Source organism: Bactrocera oleae, chromosome 2 (assembly GCF_042242935.1).
Source record: "Bactrocera oleae isolate idBacOlea1 chromosome 2, idBacOlea1, whole genome shotgun sequence".
Lineage (NCBI taxonomy): Eukaryota > Metazoa > Arthropoda > Insecta > Diptera > Tephritidae > Bactrocera > Bactrocera oleae.
In genome coordinates, this window is record NC_091536.1 from 51,001,942 (window position 1) to 51,024,675 (window position 22,734).

General features: G+C 34.0%; 1 protein-coding gene across 16 annotated transcripts in view; it reads left to right on the forward strand.

Annotated features, from left to right (window-relative positions):
• Positions 1-22,734, forward strand: part of LOC106624407 (DNA transposase THAP9) — an 81,568-nt gene that overhangs the window by 40,220 nt on the left and 18,614 nt on the right. For 8 of the 16 annotated variants that reach the window (XM_070113140.1, XM_070113142.1, XM_070113141.1 and 5 more), the window contains 2 exons: positions 2,949-2,977; positions 20,085-22,701. In XM_070113140.1, the coding sequence (XP_069969241.1) occupies positions 2,965-2,977; positions 20,085-22,654 (2,583 nt within the window). In that variant the 5' untranslated portion in view covers positions 2,949-2,964 and the 3' untranslated portion in view covers positions 22,655-22,701. Of the gene's footprint in view, positions 1-2,948; positions 2,978-16,788; positions 17,171-20,084; positions 22,702-22,734 lie in introns of those variants that run through there. The other 8 variants (XR_011398053.1, XM_036363585.2, XM_070113147.1 and 5 more) reach the window with 2 other exon arrangements.

The following is a 22,734-nucleotide window of genomic DNA, read 5'->3' on the forward strand; positions in this document are numbered from 1 at the left end:
TAACGTAAAACACAAAATGTAATTCATAACACCATAAAACTAGAAACCCCTTTACGATGCTAGAAACAACTACCGACGTTCACAATAAAACTAACATGGTGGCCATGGTGAGTTAGGCTGGCGAGGGGTTAAAACGGGTTGCGCTTATCAGAAAACGCCTAAATAATTATTTATAAATATTTGAAATTTTGGTTATTATACCATGTTGATATAGGTAAATATGCCCCTTTACGATGGTTCCGCCTTCTCATACTTACCGCCCGTATTAAACAAAATTTGTTAAAAGTGATGCCCGTAGTGGCAACGTAGAAATCAGTTGTTTTCTTTTGTTTTCATTTGACCAATGTTGCCATTGCTCAATATGTATACATTGTTTTGCATACATCTAGCTTTTAAATTATAATTTTTTATAATGTAAAACATCAAAACTAAAACCCAATTATTAAAAATAGTTTACCTATTTATAAATAATTGTATTCGACACTAATTTTGAGTTAGTTAAAGAATATTTCAAAAATATTCAAGTTTATTTTTTAATTACTACAAAACATCGAGGCTGGCAACCTTGTGTGTAAGAGAGCAATCAGCTCTCTCGTTTCTACGGGAAAAATCCAATTTCAGCGGATATGCTACCGTACGGTCGGTAGAAGCGGACGGCAATGATGACATGATGCTAGACTCTCTCATTTTCGCTGATTTTTCTGTTATTCTCTTTCCCTGATTATTAAAATCAGGGAATTTCGAACAGCTGATGTCAAAAAAGGCGGGATGCCAGAAATAAACCCGCTAAAAATAGCTAACAAAAGCAGTGCGAAAAGAAATTTCAAGAAACGACACAAATACTTTTGAATAACGTGCAACTAAATTTTATTTGTTAGTTTAATTTAAAACGTTCATTATAAAACCATGATCTTTTATTATGACTAATATTGTTTCTTTGTTAAAATTTTTTTTATTTATATGCTATTTTTTTATGTTATATGATTTTTTAAAAATTTTATATTAAAAATACAAGTATATAGGAATGTATATGCGTTATATAGGCCTACTCGGGGACGGACCACCTAAAATTAATATCGAAATGCTAAATACCCCCAAGTTTTTTTTATAATACCCAATCCATTTTCGTTCGACAGTGGCATGATTGGCAAATGTTATAAAAAATGTGGGTTCTGACAGCTCTCTTTCGATTCAAAGAGTCTCGCATCATTTCATCCTTGCGGACGGTACAAACAGTGGTGAGTTTTCTTTTACATTGCGCTTTCATAAGATAGGTCGTATCAGCTGATTCGGTCAACGGTTTTGCGTCGGTGACCGTTTCCAGCATAAAGCATTCTTAATGACAAAAAATTCTCTGCAGGACATGTGTCCGGCATGACCATGCCCGATGTTGTCAGGGATAAAGGGACTCCCAACTTATTCCTTATCGTTTTTTATAACATTTTTCATAGTAGCCAGATCAGTCAAATAACAATTTTTGGGCATTTAAATAAAAACATCCAATATTTATTAAGATTAAGAATTATTATATAAGTATGTATCTGTTTAACATATGGAGAAGTTATTTAAATCATGTTTTGTGATTTGGTCATATGCATATTAAAACAACTGATTTTTAAACTTTCCATACCTAATAAAGTGAAGTATTAGTTCGCATATAATAAATGTTTTTTTTTTATTGATTTCAAATGAAAATTAATACTACGAGGCATGACATTACAAAAGATTTCATCACTTCTTTTTTGTTTGTGATCTTGAACAGCGGCAACAAATCTCTCCGTTTACATATTTTTTTCGTAGAATTTCAATCTGGTCAAGTCACTTTTTCCAATTGCGAAACGTCAAAACCTCCTGAACTCAACTGAACTGTCAAACTTCAGGAGGTGATTTAAGATATGTATACAGCTTTGTGATTAGTGGTGGTTTGTAGCAGAGATAAATCCCAGAGAATTATCCCTGGTTTGTAGTCTGATCAACGACAGCTGAACGATGTATTGTCTACATAAGAAAGCTGAGAAGCTAACCCTAGAAGAACAGTGGCAGTCATCTGACCGGTAATATGGCAGTCAATGCTGAAAAAATTTTGTCAGCGCTCAGAACAAAATTTCTATAACTTAATTAAGAATCTTGTGCAAAAACTGATGTAAACAATTGTATGTGTGTGAGTTTGCATCTCTCTTTAATATACGGGTATTTGGAATTTATTCACTAGACATCTAGACTGCTCACTCTCACGCCTTTTTCTGAGTATAATATCATAAATCCATTCTTTTAATTAAAACTAGTTATAGTAATATGTATACGCAAATATCAAGAAGGAATGCAACAAAAAATATAATTAAATAATAAATTACGAAAAGAAATCTCCAATCGAATCCATCTCCTCCTCTCAATAGCAATGCGTTCGTCTTTCCACAATAAATGCATATTTCGGAATTTAAAAATGTCTAGATAAAAACTTACGTATGTATGTTATATTTGAAAACTTTTCTCTTGCATAAAAATGTATATTTTTAAAACAAATCCCAAGAGTTATTTCACAGAAGCATGTAACACTTTTGGTTATGGCAACGAAAAACGGCTTGGTATTTCACAACTTCTCTAATGGAAATGTCTGCTGTCCCTTTTCATCAAAAACAGTGACGGTCAGTTGACAAGTTAACTGAACGTTACCCATCAGTAGTTTCTTGTAGGTTAGTGTCGCTCGCGAGCACATGGCGTGGGCATAGCTGCCCTACATCTATCTCGTTCAGTTTTTGGTGTTACAAATAACCTTTGAATTAACAAAACATGCATACGAGTATATACTCCGTGCAAAATATTGCGAGAGCATACACAAATAAGACTTTTGAATACCTTATATATTTTATATATACATATATTTTACGGATAAAGTTCATTCACTTTCTAAATAATACTGCTAATATTATATTTATATTATATTTCAGATCACCCATTTCTAATATGAAGGGGACACGTAAGTATTTCTCCAGTTATTTTAATTTAGATTATTTATATAATGAAATAAAACAAAGATTTCGTAGTTTAACAAAATTTTCTTTCTCATACCTTGTTTTGACAAAAAAATATTATTTCTACGCAATTATTATCACATTATTAACAAAAATTTTATAACGCCGAATCTCCACAGGCAATTTAACCATCTGTCAAATATATTACCATTAAGGTTAGCAATGTTCTTGTGTGGACATTTGTTATCATGAAATATTCATTCTCGAAATGGCGTCGGCTAGGTATGTACAAGTATACTTGTTGTACCTGTATGTTCCAGCTGATATAGCGCATGTTTAAGCTCTTGAACCGTTTAAAAATTTTATGAGAATGACAAACATTTATGTAGAGAAAGAAAAAATTGTAAATCTTCTTTTCTCTACAAATGTTTTTTCGAAAAGGATTTCATAAACATCAATGATATTTACATCTGATAACAATCATTAAAATATTAACCATACATATGTACATACAATACTTATGTATGTATTTAATTAATATTTTTCATGTTTTGTCAAAATTTTTGTTTTGTTGCGTAAAACTATACACGTACATGTTGCCGCTTCAAAATTTGTGTGGAAATAAAAACCAGAGAACTTAGAAGAAACTCTCTGTAAAAACAGCTCTGCCAAAACACCAAAATGACAGTTCATTGCTAGCAACAGATGCCATGATATATATTTAGACCAGAGAATATACAACATTGTATAAGCTTACAAGTAGCCAAAGAATCAGCTGTTTTCCTATGTGTGTGAAACAGCCGTGATCACCTGATCGAATATGCCTTTTCTTGACACAGAGTTTTAAATAAAAGGATGTAGTTTAACAATTTGGTAATGAACATGTATTTGTAATGGAAATAATAATGAAAACTTTCAAGAATATTTTCGAAACAAAAGATTATTATATATTTATTGCCTTCCCTCACCACCTCTGAGGTTGCAATATAGGAGCGTTACCGATCTTTTTTGGGTGTTCGGTTCCCCAGGAGGCCTATATTCACTCATATAATATATACAGTTCTAAAACAATCTACTTTTCATAACAATTATAACTCGAAAAGATATATACATAAAATCAGGTACATGAATCAGGTTCATGAATATTAATTACATTAACAATATAACATTAACAATATAAGTTGAAATATTCAACTTGATTTAAACAAAAACGAAAATAAATATATAAAAATCAGGTACAATTCAATTATAAAAGAATATATTTGATAAAATTGGAAACATATAATAATATTTCAACACAATAAATATTAATTTAAATAATAATATGTAAATTTAATCTTTAGGAATTAAAACAATATAATATATAAAAATATTTGAATATGTAATAAAAACATTCTTAAAGTTATAAATTTTAAAACATAACACGGCAACACACTATAGCAGATTTCTGTCATTTGGACGTTTTAGTAGCAGAATAATGGTTGGCAACCCGTACCAAGTGTGATTTTAGTAGTAGAATTTTCGAGGCAACACGTACCAAGTGGGATATTTTTGCGTATGGATTAGTGAAAATCTTGGGATTGGCTACTTGTAGATTTATACAATGACATACAAGAACGAGAAGGTGCAGGTTCGACAGCGAACATTTGTAAAATTTCAGTCAGAGAATTCACCTCACAAGCAGGAGAAACAAATAACATTTCCATTGTATAAGCCTACAAGTAGCCAAAGAATCAGCTGTTTTCCTATGTGTGTGAAACAGCCGTGATCACCTGATCGAATCTGCCTTTTTTTTGACACAGAGATGTAAATGAAAGGCTTGTTTGTGAACATGTATTTGTAATGGAGAATATTAATGAAAACTTTCAAGAATATTTTCGAAACAAAAGATTATTATAAATATATTTATTGCTTTTCCTCACAACCTCTGAGCTTGCAATATAGGTGCGTTACCGATCATTTTTGGGTGTTCGGTTCCCCAGGAACTCTATATTCGCCCATATAATATATACAGTTCTAAAATAATCTACTTTTCATAACAATGCCCAAAAATATTTGAATATGGAATAAAAACATTCTTAAAGTTATAAATTTTAAAACATAACACGGCAACACACTAGAGCAGATTTCTGTAATTTGGACGTTTCAGTAGTAGAATATTGGTTGGCAACCCGTACCAAGTGTGATTTTAGTAGTAGAATTTTCGAGGCAACCCGTACCAAGTGGGATATTTTTGCGTGTGATTAGTGAAAATCTTAGGATTAGTTACTTGAAGATTTATACAATGAACATTTCTCGCTTTCATAACAGCGGTGAATCTGTACACATACAGCAGGGATAATGGGATGCCCAACTCTTTCCAGTGTGAAAGCGCCTCAAAATTAGCGTTTTTTATAACATTATCCATTGTAGCCAGATCGGACAAAATAATAATTTTTGGGAATTTAAATTAAAATACCCATCATTTATAAAGATTAAATGTTATTATACATGTATCCGTTAAACATATCCAAAAACTTTTTATACTCTTTTTTTGTGATTTTGTGAGATATTAAACAGTTGATTTTTGAACTTTCAATACGTAATCAAAAGAACAAATGTATTAGCTCTCAATTAATAAATGTTTTTAAAAATTTTCAATTGAAAATCAATACCACTTAGCATGACATCATAAAAGATATCATCACATACATTTCAATTTCGCGTTTTCTTTCATTTTCATTGTTTTCCAATTTTTGTTAGTGATCTTCAACAGCAGCACACATCTCTCTGTTTACATATTTTTCTGTAGGATTTTAATCTGGCCGTCCCTCTTTTTCCAATTGCTAAACGTCAGACCTACTGAACTTTGACAGTTGCTTGAGTTCAGTAGGTTTTGACGTTTATCAATTGCGCTCTCATTTCCAGTGAGAGACGAGTTGGGCATCTCTTTATCTCTGCATACAGTCCGTCGAATATTGAAGAGATGACATGCCATTTGAAATATATTAACTTTTGTTGAACTTTTATTTATTATTTTTTAAATTATTTTATGTTAATTAATTCTTACTTAATTATGAGTTATTAGTAATAATTTGCAAATGTTTTGATATATTTCTTAAAATAATTCATGTACTTGACACCATTATGAAATCACAAAAATACAGAATAGCGTGTTGCCGTCGACATTTCTAATTTCTTATGTGTACATGTAAAAAAAAAAATTAAAGATAAATATTTGTAAATTTGTCTACAAACAACATATGTATGTAGATATGTACACGCATTACTTTATGTGAAATATCCGTTGACACGGTCAACCAATGACCGAAGCTCACGTTTTTTGCTTTCATGTCAAAGAGTCAATGTTCCGAAGGATTGACGCGACGACAAAGCTTCAGTTGGTAGAAAATTTGAGATATGCCGAAAAATCAAACGGATAAGTTGATAACATTAAAAATAAAAAACTTGTAGTACATTTAATATGTTTTTTTCTAAAAAATAATACTATAAACTAAAAAAGGAACATGTTTTTTATGCTCTCCACAGAGGTTTTTTCGGCATTTTGCGCATATTTTTCTTTTTTTTTTACAATATTTTCGCTTTTTATTTCTTGATTTTTATCAACAGTAATAACATTTTCAATAATCGATCGCAACGACGTAAACAATATTGGCAATCCAAGCCTACCTCTCAAATGACGTTCGAGAAGTGAAGAATGTAATTTTTTCATAAAAGCTGGGCGACTGAGAGGTTTTTTATTTATTTGAAACATGTTATGTCTATATATAATATAATGTAGCTATTTATAAAAGCCATGTTCAACATGCCAAAAAGATGTACAACATTTAGACCATGGCGATGTGACTTGTCTTTTTGTGTTGCCAAGTTTTGTTTATTTTTCCCACGCAAAATAATTTTCTTCAAACTATTTTATCAAATTCTTTTGGAATTGGTTTGCAAGGAATTAAAAGGCGCAACTTAATTTAGTATTCGAATTTTTATCATAAAATTTTGCACAATAAAATTCCATAATATAATATATAAGTTTATATATTATCGGATCGCTAAATGTAGTGTCGGCGCGTGCGGAACGGCGCTGCTACGAAGTGTAGATCCAAAAAAAGTTGACAAATCGAGTTGGTGTTGGCCGCAGGATCGCCATTGTATCGAGAAGGTGTTGACGCGGCGCAGTGTACACTTGAATGTCTTGAGCTGTCGAATTTTATATAGCGAATGAATTGAATTGAAGATCCAATTCCTTTTTTTTATTGTTGATTGTGTGGAGTGTCATCGTGTGTGGTGGTAACTTCTGTGGTGATATCCTGTGTAGTGTGATCGTGTATGTTGTGAGTGTGAGTTGTGTTCCAAGATGTGGTGTGTTGTATTAGGGTGTGTCATTATTTACCCTGATGGAGCGGTTTACTTGGAGAGGGAGTTTATAGTAATTTAAACATCCTGGGCCCCTAGGCGTATATTTTGGCTAGAAGTACATACATAGTATATGCTGTAAATATCCCAGGTAGGACGGCGTACTGCTATTGGAGTAGCCGAGGGCGCGGTATGCATGATAATGCAGTAGTGTTACATCCATATTTATCTGTAGGCATACTATAAGAGGAGATTTTGGTTTTATATCAAGCCCGTTTTTTATTATTTTGGTACTAGTGCTTAGAAAATATAAGCAAATTTATTGTGCGTGAAGGGGTCATATTGAAATACCATTAATATGAAGTTTCTGGCTTGAAAACTTATTATTATGTGATACTAGTATATACGTTATTTTTATTGGCGGTTATTTATTATTTCTGTATTATCGGCTTAAAGGATATCAACTCCACGTCTGGCTCAGATATGGCCAGAATGGGTGCTCCTTTTAAACCTTTGAAGAGGGATCTTGCAGGAGTACAGTGATTAACCGTGAATTGAGAATGGCTTTTTTCGAGTTAGATGTGGTAAATTCGATACATTTATGTTTGAAATACCCATATACTTTTTTGAAGTTGGATTTGAAGCTTTTTATAGCTACGGTGATCCCTTAATTTTATTTCTGAATTGTTTTATAATCATGAAAATTTCGGCAACTATGAGGTACTATAGTAAGATAGATGTCGATTTTTCGACTTTCTAGGATAATTACTATAATGTTGCGTACGATATTATGTAGGCGATGGTGGCCAAGAATCGGGAGATTCTGATACGTTTAGAATGTTTGAGAATTGTGACAATTTTTCTAAGTGGAGAAGAATTAGGATTTTCGCTTGTCTTACAATTGGCGAAAGCCATCCTGCGGGATCGAAATTCTTATTGCGGATAATGCGGATATACAAGGAGCATTCCAAAGTAAAAAGGACTTAAAAAAAAAGACAGAACAAATGGTTTTATCGGCAAATAATAATAAAATTATATTTAATACAGCTCTTTGCACGGTCCAAAAGGTTGTCGAACGAGTGTTTTAGCTCGTTGCCCGGTATGGCCGCCAGTATGCCGGTGCAAGCCTTTTGAATGGCCTCCACGTCTGCATAACGCTTTCCTTTCATCGGCAAATGCATTTTTCCGAAAAGGTAGAAGTCGCACGGTGCCATATCAGGTGAATACGAGGAGTGGTTGATTGTTAAAATGTGATTTTTGGTCAAATAATCGGCCACAAGCGTCGATCGATGAGACGGCACATTATCGTTCAACAAACGCCAAATAATAGCGAATTAACGTTTTGGCCGGGTGGAACAAATTCTTTGTGGACAAAACCTTTGGAATCATAAAAACAAATCAGTAGGGTTTCGGCTCGTCCGGCGCCTTCCATTTAGCACTCTGGCATTTCGTTTCGGAATCATATTGAAAACACCACGTTTCGTCACCAGTCACAATCTTGTAAAGGAAGTTCGGGTCTTTTTTTTTACCTCTTTAACGATGTCCTTCGAATGTTGAATTCTGAGCAATTTTTGGTCGTCAGTCAATTTGTGCGGAACAAACCGTGCACCCACCTTTTGTAAGCCCAAATGTTCGGTCAAAATGCAATAAATCGATGTTTTAGAGATGTTCGATTCTGTTTCCACGAATTTCAATGATGATTTCGGATGAAATTTTCGGTGATCACGAATTTTGGTTGGCCCACATGTTCATCGTCATTTATGTCCTCACGACCACTTTGAAAACGTTGAAACCACTCGTGCACTCTGCTACGGGATAGGCCATCATCGCCATAAACTTGTTTCTTCAATTGAAACGTTTCGGTAAAAGTTTTACCAATTTTAAAACAAAATTTAATGTTGGCTCTTTGTTCGAAGCTCATTTTCGCACTGATGACAAACTTCCAATAGATGAAATGCCATGTAATTTTTACTGGAAGTCGATAAAGAATAGCAGATTCTAACGCACTAGTCGACATATTATATAAATGGCACTAGTCGATATATTATATTGGGTAATTAGAAAATCTTTCATTAGTTGCCACGTTGGGAATTTTTTTCGAGATGAGAGCGATTGCTCCTACAAAAGTAACGATTTTTCTGGAAATGCGGCAGTGCATATGTTTACCAGTATAGGGTCTCAGCTGTCTGTGGGAATATTCTGTGTCGATAAAACCGCCAAACAATTAGAAACAGTGGATTGTAGTCGAATAAATTCTTCACTTGTTTTTTTTTTTAATCTTAGGCAAGTTTATTAGTGTCGTTACTTGTTTATCGACCAATATTCTTTCATTTTCATATCTTGCTTTTAGAGCTTCCCAAGCCAAATTGAAATTGTCGTCATTAAGTGCGAACTGTTTGACTACTATGCCTGCTTGACCTTCTGTTTTGTATCGGAGGTGATACAATTTTGCGCTTTTGATAGTTTGGGATGGTTGATGTAAACGGCTGTAAACATGTCCCGGAAAGACGGCCATTCCTCATAACCTCCATAAAATGAGAATTGATAATGCGTAGGTAGTTTACCGTCCGCACTAAGCTATAAGTAAATATTTTAATGTGTAAATTTGTAGGTCACGTATGTACCATATAGTTTGCAGTTTCTAAACTTCGTATTTTAATATATGTATATGAAATATATATAAATATATGACATATATTGCGCTTAGCACTTATATGTATAAAGAATATATACGAATATATGTACGTGTTTAATTCTATACACAATTTGCGTAGGAGCACACACCAGTGATCCAACACTAACACTCGATTCAATATAAAATAAAAGTAAGTGGCTCGGTAAATCAATAATTTTAGTTTATTCCGCATTTACCAACAATATATTTTACACAAACGAAATTAAATATATAATATAATAATTTGAGGATGGAATCGAAAACAGTGGGGGTCGTATTGAATTGATGCGGTAGCACGCAGGAACTGTTGTCTGAACGAATTATTTTAGCGAATGTTATGATGTGGTGCTCAGCCCCGTGGACGATAAGCCAATGAATCTGTGAGGGCGATGATCCCGTCCTTTACAAACAAACATACGTGAACAAATAAATAAAAGTGAAATGAATACGCTCACTTTGATTCTGTAGGGTATTTTTTAGAGGGTGTAGGGATGTACGTTGCCTTTGTGCCTTTTTGCGTTTTGTTGCTATTCCTGTGCTTCAGCTGGCTACCTTCTTCTGCTGTTAGTTTAACCGCGCTTTTTGTTTTATACTCTCGCAACTTGTTGCTACAGAGTATAATAATTTCGTTCACCTAACGGTTGCTTGTATCACCTAAAACTAATCGAGTTAGATATAGGGTTATATATATATATACATAATCAATATGAAGAGGCAGTTGAAATCCGGGTGCCTGTCTGTCCGTACGTCCGTCTATCCGTCTGTCCGCCCGTCTGTGCAAGCTGTAACTTGAGTAAAAATTTTGATATCTTTATGAAACTTGGAACACATGTCTCTTTATACTGCATGACGGTTGGTATTGCAGATGGACGTAATCGAACCACAGCCACGCCCACAAAACGCCATTAATCAATAACAAATAAATTGCCATAACTAAGCTCCGTAATAAGATACAAGACTGTTATTTGGTATACAGGATCACATTAGAGAGGGGCATACGCAGTTAAAAAATATTTTTAAAGAGGGCGTGGCCTCGCCCCCTAATAGGTTTATTGTGCATATCTCCTAAACCCCCAATGCCATACCAACAAACCGATTTCAACCAAATTCCGTACATAACATTCTTTTCATATTTCTATGTTATAGTGTGAAAATGGGCGAAATCGGATTACAACCACGCCTATTTCCCATATAAAACCGTTTGGTAATTGTAGACTTTCACGGTCACCTGGTTTTTTGGCTGTTAAAAATTGAAAAATTAACTTTTTCATAATTTTTTTTTTTGAATTTGTTTATTTTTACTTCGGATTCAATATAAAAATTTTAGAAATTTTGTAAAATTAATATTTGATATAGTTTTTTCGCTTGCAGCGAACGAACGGTAAATTTATAGTTTAGGTCCCCCAACTAAGGAGGCCTCAAAAATTAATTTTTATTTTAGATCGTATTATTTTTACGCATAGATTACAAATACGTGAGCGAAAAGTGAATTTTTTCAATATTTATATTTTTTTTAAATTAAAAAAAAAATCACAAAAAAACGTTTTTTTTTTCATCGAACTTCTTTGGGCACTGGCGGCCTTCGGCCGCACTTCAAAAAAATAACCCCTGGTAATTATTCAATCGCGTCAAACTCCTTTTCGCTGCTGTATTATCGGATCGCTAAATGTAGAGTCGGCGCGTGTGGAACGGTGTTGCTACGAAGTGTAGATACAAAAAAAGTTGACGAATCGAGTTGTTGTTGGCCGCAGGATCGCCTTTGTATCGAGAAGGTGTTGACGCGGTATAGTGTATACTCGAATGTCTTAAGCTGTCGAACTGTATATAGCGAATGAATTGATTTTTCATTGTTGATTATGTGGGGTGTCATCGTGTGTGGTGACATCCTGTGTAGTGTAGTCGTGTAAGTTGTGAGTGTGAGTTGTGTTGTGGTGTGTTGTATTAGGGTTTGTCATTATTTGCCCTGATGCAGCGGTGTACTTGGAAGGAGGGTTCATAGTCATTTAAACAATTTGTTTTCTCCATCTGTTTCGGTTGAATCTTCTGACGAACTTGCGTCTTCGAAGCTTTCGTTCTGCTCGATCTCTGCTTTAGATTCCAATTCGCTGGTGTCTTCTTCTTCGTTTAGTTTATACTCATCGTCACATGCTGCCAAAAATTTTCCAATTTCTTCGTCAGTATAAAGTTTGGAGACACTCATTTTGTATTAAAACTTGAAAAGCCTAATATATATACAAGAAAATAAAATTTAAGAAAATCACTTTGAAACGAAAACTTACAGAAAGTACATCGCTCGTCGTTTCGACTACGCGCATTAAAAACAATTACTTACTGAAAGCGCATGAAGCTGACCAACTGCACACAACTAAACCCCAACACCGACTAGTGCAGTGCGAAAAATCAGGCCAAGATACACAAAAGAAAAATGCGGAAACGGTAAAGTAAAAACTCGCGTCCTCGAAACAACGAACCATAGCCTTTCAGGGTTAATAGACAATTTTCAACTCATGTAAGTATGGGCAATGCATGTTGCATGGGCAAACAATGTTCCAAGCTCATCACTTTCGATTTCAACGGTTAGAACGGTTAGTTAAAAACACTTAATTAAGTATGAATTTATATGTATTTATATTTTTACGTAAATACTATAATATTACGTAAATAAGCCCCAAGATATCATTATTTCTCAATACAATTTAAGCAACATAACAATATGGTAAAACTCCTCTATTGAAACGCCGTAGAAGTAATTAAAGATTTAATATGAATGTCAATTTTATATAAATATATTTTATAATTTAATGCCATATTAAGTGCATAATATGAAATAAATTAAAATCATATTTAAAGTCGCTAGAAAGCCATGTTCCCAATTCTCCTTTCCGAAGGAAATATTTGACAAATTCTTCAATTTATGCAAGTGCGAGGGGATGGTAGGATTTTCGATGGTGGTTCAGTTGTAAAATTGAATTTTAGGCTGTTTTCTTTAATTTTAATTGCGAAAAGGAATTCCATATGAAAACCAAATGTGGTTGACCAGACGCACAAAAAAATGAGCGCGACCCAGACTTATTAGAAAATATGGCAAACTTGCTCAAATCTTATATTGGTCGATGCTGGTGCGTCTGCGCTTTTTTGGTCGCATGCGCGAATGCTAAATTTTTTACAATGGCATAATTACACTACGCACATATGTATATTTGGACATGCCCATGAAGGAAAGGCAATTTCAAGAATATTCACATTTGACACAAGTAAACAAGAAAAAACGTTAACTTCGGTTGCACCGAAGCTATAATACTCTTCACAAATACAAGGGCCCCTTACAAGAACTTGATTCCGAACGTTCAATTTGTATGGTAGCTATATGATATAGTGATCTGATTTGACCAATTTCTGTGGAGAATAATTTGTTGCCTTCAGCGATGACTCGTGCCTAATTTCGTGAAGATACAAAGTCCAATTCAAAAGTTTCAGGACTTTTATTAAAAAACTAATATTATTTGTGTTTTTTTTTTGAAAAATTTATTGGTCGCCTTCAAAATAGTCTCCTTCCGCCTGAATACAACGTTTTGCACGTTCAAGAAGGTTATCGAATGACTTTTTTAGGTCATTTGTCAGTATAGCGTTGAGGATGGCGGTCATCGCCTTTTGCATAGCGGTTTCCTTTCATGGCCAAATGTAGTTTTCCGAACAAATAAAAATCGCAGGGTGCCATATCAGGCGAATAGGGTGAATGGTTGATGATATGAATGCGATTTTTGGTCAAAAAATCTGTCGTGAGTGTCGAACGGTGAGATGGTGCATTATCATGCAATAATCGCCAGCTTCCTTCTTCACGATATTCCGGCCGAATGCGACGAATTCGTGCTACCAAACGCTTCAAAACACCAACATAAAACACCGCGTTAACCGTTTGGCCAGTTGGGACGAATTCTTTATGAATAATGCCCTTGGAATCATAAAAACAAATCAACATTGACTTGATTTTTGACTTCTCTTGACGAGTTTTTTTCGGCCTCCGCTCCTCTGAAGATAATAATTTGAGGATGGAATCAAACACAGTGGGGGTCGTATTGAATTGATGCGGTAGCTCGCAGCAACTGTTGTCTGAACGAATTATTTTAGCGAATGTTATGATGTGGCGCTCAGCCCCGTGGACGATAAGCGAATGAATCTGTGAGGGCGATGATCCCGTCCTTTTTGTTAGGTGTACAGGTGCGGTGTTATGGTGTGTTGTGTGGTGTGGTTTCATCGAGTGGTGAGAACCTGTGAATGTTCTCTGGTGTGGTGTGTTGCATTAGGGTGCGCCAGTTGTTACCGGAGAGAGTGATGGTACTGAGGCTTAGCTCATTTAAACAGTACGTGTTATGATATACTTGTATATGTATGTAAATATATATATTTTTGCACTAAGGTATGCATATAGGTTTGTGTGTTTAGTAATATTTTTTTGTTGTTGAATTTTGTGTATTTAAATATACGATGGTAAGCGTATATAAGCAATAAAATAACTATTTCTGGTTGTTTATGTAACTGACTGTTTAAACCACTCGTGAATACGGCTACGGGATAGATAATCATCACCATAAACTTGTTTCATCATTTGATGAGTTTTGGTAAAAGTTTTACCAAGTTTAAAACAAAACTTAATGTTGGCTCTTTGTTCGATGCTCATTTTCCGACTGACACTACAAATGTAATGGCACATGAAGCGCGATATCTCAGCTGTTATACAAGTCAGCTGTTATATAAATTTTATACGACAACACTGAAGAATACACAATTGAGGGATAACAATTTCAGACAGATGGCGCCACTAGAAGCCGCGTTGTTTAAAAAGTCCTGAAACTTTTGAATTGCACCTTGTACCTCGTTATCTCAATTTACAGAAAATTGTTCAAGACATGAAAAGTGAAGAACGCATATGTTAATTAGTTTTCGACGAAGTATCAATTAGAAAAGATCTCACATATAATAAAGTTCGAGATTTAATTGATGGCTTTGTCGATAATGGAGAAGGTCACCGAGAAAGCGTGATCGGCAATAAGTGCTGCTTTTTTATGCTAAAAGGCTTAGTCGGAAAATGGAAATATGTACTTTCCTATTATGTGGCAAAAGATGGCGTGAAAAGTACGCAATTGATGAAATTGCTCAAGAGCAATATAAATGCCTCGGCGAAAATCGGGCTAAACATCAAGACAATAGTTTGTGATCAAGGTACTCAAAATCTAAAATTGAGACAACTATTGGGCGCAACGCTAGAACAGCCGTATTTTTTTCATAATGAAAAAAAAATATATTTTATGTTCGATTATTGCCATTTAATTAAATGCATACGCAATGCGATAGTAAAACATGACATAAAAACACGTGATGGCATAACAACTTTTGAAGTTGTTAGAAAAATATATGCCATCGACCAAGCGAATGTTAATGTGTACCCCGGGACTTTCGATAAAATGTCTGTCTCAAAAGCTACCCAACTGCTCAGTAATTCGGTCGCGGCAGCAATCGGAATGGCGATTAAAGAAAATATGTTGGGCTCCGATGAGCATATTAATAAATGCGCCAAAGCAACTCAACTGCTTTTTAAAAAAATGAATGACCTTTTCGATGAATTGGATTGTAAAACACTTTACAATCCAAATCCGTTAAGGCGGCCAATACAGAGAAATTGTATTGCTAAAATTAATCGGTTGAAAGATCACATCGATTTTATTAAAGCCATAATAAAGCCAAATAATATAATATCATGCTTCGATTCCACTGTATTAACAATCAATGCAATGATTGCTTTGAGCGGCGATATATTTAATGAACATTTAAATATATCATTTATACTCTTAGGGAAGATGAACCAGGATGCCTTAGAAAACTTTTTTTATAAAATACGGGCAAACTTGGGATGCAATAATCATCCCTCCGCACATGAAATGCAATATATTGTTGCAAGGCTACTATCTATGCACATATTGCGTCGAAAATTCTCACAAACTGGCAGCAATTGTGAAGAAGACGACGATATTAACCTGGAATGGAATATTGGCCAAGAAGACGACCTGGGAGATAATTTAAAACCAGCTGAGCAACTTGCCGTGGAACAAATAGATATTCCAGATGAGCACTTTGCGAATACTGAGATACAGGTACATCGGTACTATACCGGATATGCCATATACCAGAAGGTCTTGTGTAGATTGAAGTGCCAAAAATGTGTGAGTGTAATGAAGAAGAGTGATAACTCTCTAGAAGACTCATCGGAAGCCCTTATAAGATTTAAAAATTATAAAAGTCCCGATGATCTAAGGCTGGTCAATCCCGAGGATAGAATATTTCAAATAAGCCGCCTTCAAATGAGCTATTACAAAGAGCTCTTCTTGAAGAATTCATGCAGAGTGGGTATAAAAACATTTATAATAACCCAGATTACTGCAAAAACAGAGGAAGAATACCCAGAGTGGTATAACGAAGCGGGTGATTGCCTAGGGCACAGGCATCAATTTTTAGATTTTTTGATAACAGTTTTGTTATACAAAAACTCAAAGTGGCTGGCTCAGCAAACGGAAGAGCTTCACCACAAAGTTATCAAGGAACGTTATTTTAAAAATAAAGAAAAATTAAAAAAATTGGTAACGTAGACTGCAGGCCAGTACAAATTTTTGGAACAACTTCCGGGTTAAAATAGGTAAAATAAATGTTAATTGAATACATCAGTTTAATAACTAATACACATTTCTCTCTTTTATTTCAGATACTTAAAAAACTAATAGCGTTTTTTTTTTCTTTCAGGGTAGAATTAAGTTGTAAATAGTTAGTTTAATAGTTTGTAGTAGTTTTGGTATTTGTTATTGTTAGTTAGTTATAGTAGTTTGTTATTGTTAGTTAGTTTTTAGTAGTTAACAATACACGTGAGCCAAGCTCTGCAAAAAGCTGGTGAAAAAGATCTAATCTTCAATGATTAGGTTGTGTGAGAATTTGCTGTATGTTGGTAGGCAAATTCTGAAAGTCGTGTTTTATTAAAATTATATACTATTAATAAATTTATATATTTTTCTTTTTATTTTTCATTCCAGATTTTTTATAAATTTAAATTAATTAAATGTTTATATAAACATGTATTCTTTCAATATTATTTTTAATAAAATTTTAAAAAATATATTATTGCTCAAAAGTCTATTTTATTTCAATACTAATTTCAGTTGATTTTCCTATAGAAATTTGACTGGCGTAGAAGCAAATGTGCAACAGGACATACATATATTATGTCGTTTACACATTTGTATGTATTTTTATGTAGATATGTACACTCATTACTTCATGTGAAATCTCCGTTGTCGAAGAACTGACGCGACGACAAAGCGTCACAACATTGTGTTGTTGGTAGAAAATCCGAGATGTGCCATACACACTCTTACAAACATACATCGCATATGGGCAAGTGCAAAGTCAATGTGTGTACAAAAAATTCGAACGTACTTACGTAAATTCTTTGACAAATACAGTCAATCCCGGTTAAGTGCCAAAACCAAAGATTCAGATTTTTTTTGCTTTGTAGTACATAAGCGATTGTGGTACTTAAGCGAGTGGTACCAAAAAAAAATATTTCTATGTATTTAAAAAAAAATTACCGTTTTCTTTAAAAAATTAAGAAAAAAAAAGTGAGATGCAGCAAGACACCGGCAGATAAGAGGGATTGGAGGAGTGATACTTAACCGGGGTTTACTGTATACATAAATCAGAGGAATATTGAATATTTTCTTTAAAAAGTTTCTTGAATTGTAAATCGACAAATTTACTATGTTGTCACTTTTATTCTAAAATATTTTAATACTCATATTTGAAGGGTTGTCACTTTTCCCTTCTAGAGGGAATATCAGAAATTTGTTCAATTTATGATTTTTAGCTTTTGCCATCGTCGCGAAAAGACGCTTGTAGGCAAACGCATGCTCGGGGAGATGTGTAAGGCGTTTGCTTTTATGAATGAAACGACTTAGCTTATTGCTTGTGCGCCAGCGTTCATGAATGAAAATGTTGTTGGTGTGTGATTTACTACAAATTTAGGATTTGTCAATTTGGCTGCCATATTGATTTCTGCTGCTGATGCTATTTGAGACAATTGTTGTTTTTGTACAACAATGTTTGTATTTTTCTTATTGGCTGACGTACTTACATTTGTACGCTTAAATGTATGTAGATTTGTGTATGCATTACTTATTTTGCGCGGTCATATGCATATTTGTACATACATACTTACATATAGAGCAGTGCGCTCACATGTATTTATTGATAATTGATAATATATTATTATATTATATAATATAACATATTGATGTACATACATAAATTATTAATTCTGTAAATATTGAAATTAGAAAATTATGAAAACAGTAAAATATCATTTTTTGCATAATCTTTCACATTTTATCAATGTAGCATTTGTGCAAAATAATAATAATTTATCAATTTTTCATCATAAAAATCGTTTATGTGGCAAAAAATAATCATGCATATGTGAAGTGGCATTTGTATTTCTTGTTTTCTCATTCATTTCATTTCATTTTTCTCTTTATATTGGTAGATACGTATTTTGTCAGAGAACGTTGTTAACATTCTCATTTCTGTTAAATAACAGCAAAACTGTACAGAAACTCCTTGATCTCAAATTTTCAGCCAACCAATCGAGCATCATACAAAATTCAATTTGCACCTTCTCATTGTTTTAAGTTCTCTGGTTCAACCAGCGAACAATTTGTAGGAATTTATCAAGGATTTCACCACACATGCACGAGAAACAAATAACATTTTTCGCTTTTATAACAGCGGTGAATCTGTAAACATACGCTCTCTTAACATAACCAAACGGCGAATATTGAAGAGAATATAATGTGTATGCCAAACTGGGAATATTGATATGCCATTTGAAATATATTCCCTTTTATTGAACTATTATTTATTATTTTTTAAATTATTTTATGTTAATTCATTTTTACTTTATTATGAGAAATATTTCAAAATACTTTTAAATTATTACTAATAAAGTATTTTGATATATTTCTTAAAATAATTCATTAATTGTACTTGATACCATTATGGAGTCATAAAAGTACAGAATTGTGTTTTGCCGTCGATATTTCACATTCATGCTTCAATTTTTCTTTTCAAATGCATGTGTAAAAGTAATTATGTACGTAAATATGTACTTCTTTTTCGTGTTGGCACATTTTACATATGTATTTATTAAAGCAAGTGTCAGTTATTGGGCCAAAATCAAAGAAATACACATTTACATATCACATGCATACCAGAGAGTAAATATGTAATATGTAAATATGTATTGAAAGTGTCTAGCTTTCTTTGTTCCGCATAGGTGAAATTGTCAAGTGTCGATAATTGCGCCAAAATCAAATACATTATGTATTAATTTACATATGTTTTAAGCTTACATAAAATTGAGAAGTGTCAATAATTCCGCCAAAATCCATAAAGTTTGTGATTTTGTGCGGTGCGGTTCGATTTTTTATTTACTCGTCCGTTGTTTAATTGTAATAAGTGCTATTTAAGAAAAATGCCTAAAGTTAGGAAGTGTCGTGTTCGCGGTTGTGAAAGTACCAGCGGTGGGGTACTTCGGTTATTTGGTTTCTCAAATGAAAGGGAGCTGGCTGAAAAGTGGAAGGAGAATTTGAAAATTTCTCCCTCTGACCACTTTCCAACCACCTTCTCATTCATTTGTGAGAAACATTTCGAAAAAGAGGCAATTGGCCAAAAAAAATTAAAGAAGTTTGCGCTACCAACATTGCATCTGGGTAAGTGCAAATGCTTATATTTAAATATTAATTGTGTGTGTGTGTGTTTTGTTGTTTATTTATGGGTGCCCATATAATCTAGTTTGTGTGTGTGTTTTTTTCTATGCTTGTGGGGGTTCATGTAATTTTGTGTGCATGTTTTGTGCTTTGCTTGTGGGTGCCCATTTAATAGTGTTTAGCACACATTAGGGATGAAAAAAAATTAGTTATGTATTATTTTATATATTTATGTGTGTATATAGCAATAAAAACATTTTTTTGCAATTAATTAATCTTTTTTAGATGAGGCCCCTACCCATTTATTTCAACCGGCACCTGTGTCAAAAAGTTGCTGTGTTCGCAACTGTGCCGGTTGGGAGAGCAGGAAGCTGTTCCATTTTCCTCAAACGGAAGTTGCTCGAAATAATTGGGCAAGGGCCTGTAATCTACAGTTGCCAATCTCAAAAAATGTATATATATGTGGAAGACACTTTCACAAAGATGACGTTTCATCGAATAAAATTCTAAATGAAGCTCTTCCGGTTTTGCATATAAAAACCGAGGATGACGGAGACAGTGTGTCATCGCAGTGGAGTTTGCTACCGGTTGAAAAAACTTATGGGCAGATAGAAAATGCACCACTTAATGATATCTCATTGCAAGAGTTTGAGAGATATTCACGCCTTCATGAGATAGAAATGAAGTGCAAAAACAGTGAAGAGATCACTGTTAGTGGTCATAAGCATTACGCTCGGGTAGCTAAAGGGTACCAAAGGAATGCTTTGAAGCAATCCAGAACAATTCAAGAGCTGAAAAGGAAAATTTTCCGATTGACCAAGAAGTGTCAAGCTCTAGAAAAAAATGTTATAATCACAGGAGATGCAAGCGTACATGCGATAATATTCGCAAAAATGATTTTAAGTAAAAAAAACTCTTATACTGAAGAGGAGAAAGTAATGGCTCTAAACATAAATTATATGTCGACTAAAGCCTATAATTTTATGCGTGAGGACTTGGAATTCGCCTTGAATCACAAAAAAACTCTTTTGCGTTGGCGTCCGATCCGGTATGCCTCCCCCGGTATCGACGCGAAAGTCTTGAACAATTTACAGAAAATTGTTCAAGACATGAAAAGTGAAGAACGCATATGCCAATTAGTTTTCGACGAAGTATCAATTAGAAAAGATCTCACATATAATAAAGTTCGAGATTTAATTGATGGCTTTGTCGATAATGGAGAAGGTCACCGAGAAAGCGTGATCGGCAATAAGTGCTGCTTTTTTATGCTAAAAGGCTTAGTCGGAAAATGGAAATATGTACTTTCCTATTATGTGGCAAAAGATGGCGTGAAAAGTACGCAATTGATGAAATTGCTCAAGAGCAATATAAATGCCTCGGCGAAAATCGGGCTAAACATCAAGACAATAGTTTGTGATCAAGGTACTCAAAATCTAAAATTGAGACAACTATTGGGCGCAACGCTAGAACAGCCGTATTTTTTTCATAATGAAAAAAAAATATATTTTATGTTCGATTATTGCCATTTAATTAAATGCATACGCAATGCGATAGTAAAACATGACATAAAAACACGTGATGGCATAACAACTTTTGAAGTTGTTAGAAAAATATATGCCATCGACCAAGCGAATGTTAATGTGTACCCCGGGACTTTCGATAAAATGTCTGTCTCAAAAGCTACCCAACTGCTCAGTAATTCGGTCGCGGCAGCAATCGGAATGGCGATTAAAGAAAATATGTTGGGCTCCGATGAGCATATAATTAAATGCGCCAAAGCAACTCAACTGCTTTTTAAAAAAATGAATGACCTTTTTGATGAATTGGATTGTAAAACACTTTACAATCCAAATCCGTTAAGGCGGCCAATACAGAGAAATTGTATTGCTAAAATTAATCGGTTGAAAGATCACATCGATTTTATTAAAGCCATAATAAAGCCAAATAATATAATATCATGCTTCGATTCCACTGTATTAACAATCAATGCAATGATTGCTTTGAGCGGCGATATATTGAATGAACATTTAAATATATCATTTATACTCTTAGGGAAGATGAACCAGGATGCCTTAGAAAACTTTTTTTATAAAATACGGGCAAACTTGGGATGCAATAATCATCCCTCCGCACATAAAATGCAATATATTGTTGCAAGGCTACTATCTATGCACATATTGCGTCGAAAATTCTCACAAACTGGCAGCAATTGTGAAGAAGACGACGATATTAACCTGGAATGGAATATTGGCCAAGAAGACGACCTGGGAGATAATTTAAAACCAGCTGAGCAACTTGCCGTAGAACAAATAGATATTCCAGATGAGCACTTTGCGAATACTGAGAAAACAGCTGAGATACAGGTACATCGGTACTATACCGGATATGCCATATACCAGAAGGTCTTGTGTAGATTGAAGTGCCAAAAATGTGTGAGTGTAATGAAGAAGAGTGATAACTCTCTAGAAGACTCATCGGAAGCCCTTATAAGATTTAAAAATTATAAAAGTCCCGATGATCTAAGGCTGGTCAATCCCGAGGATAGAATATTTCAAATAAGCCGCCTTCAAATGAGCTATTACAAAGAGCTCTTCTTGAAGAATTCATGCAGAGTGGGTATAAAAACATTTATAATAACCCAGATTACTGCAAAAACAGAGGAAGAATACCCAGAGTGGTATAACGAAGCGGGTGATTGCCTAGGGCACAGGCATCAATTTTTAGATTTTTTGATAACAGTTTTGTTATACAAAAACTCAAAGTGGCTGGCTCAGCAAACGGAAGAGCTTCACCACAAAGTTATCAAGGAACGTTATTTTAAAAATAAAGAAAAATTAAAAAAATTGGTAACGTAGACTGCAGGCCAGTACAAATTTTTGGAACAACTTCCGGGTTAAAATAGGTAAAATAAATGTTAATTGAATACATCAGTTTA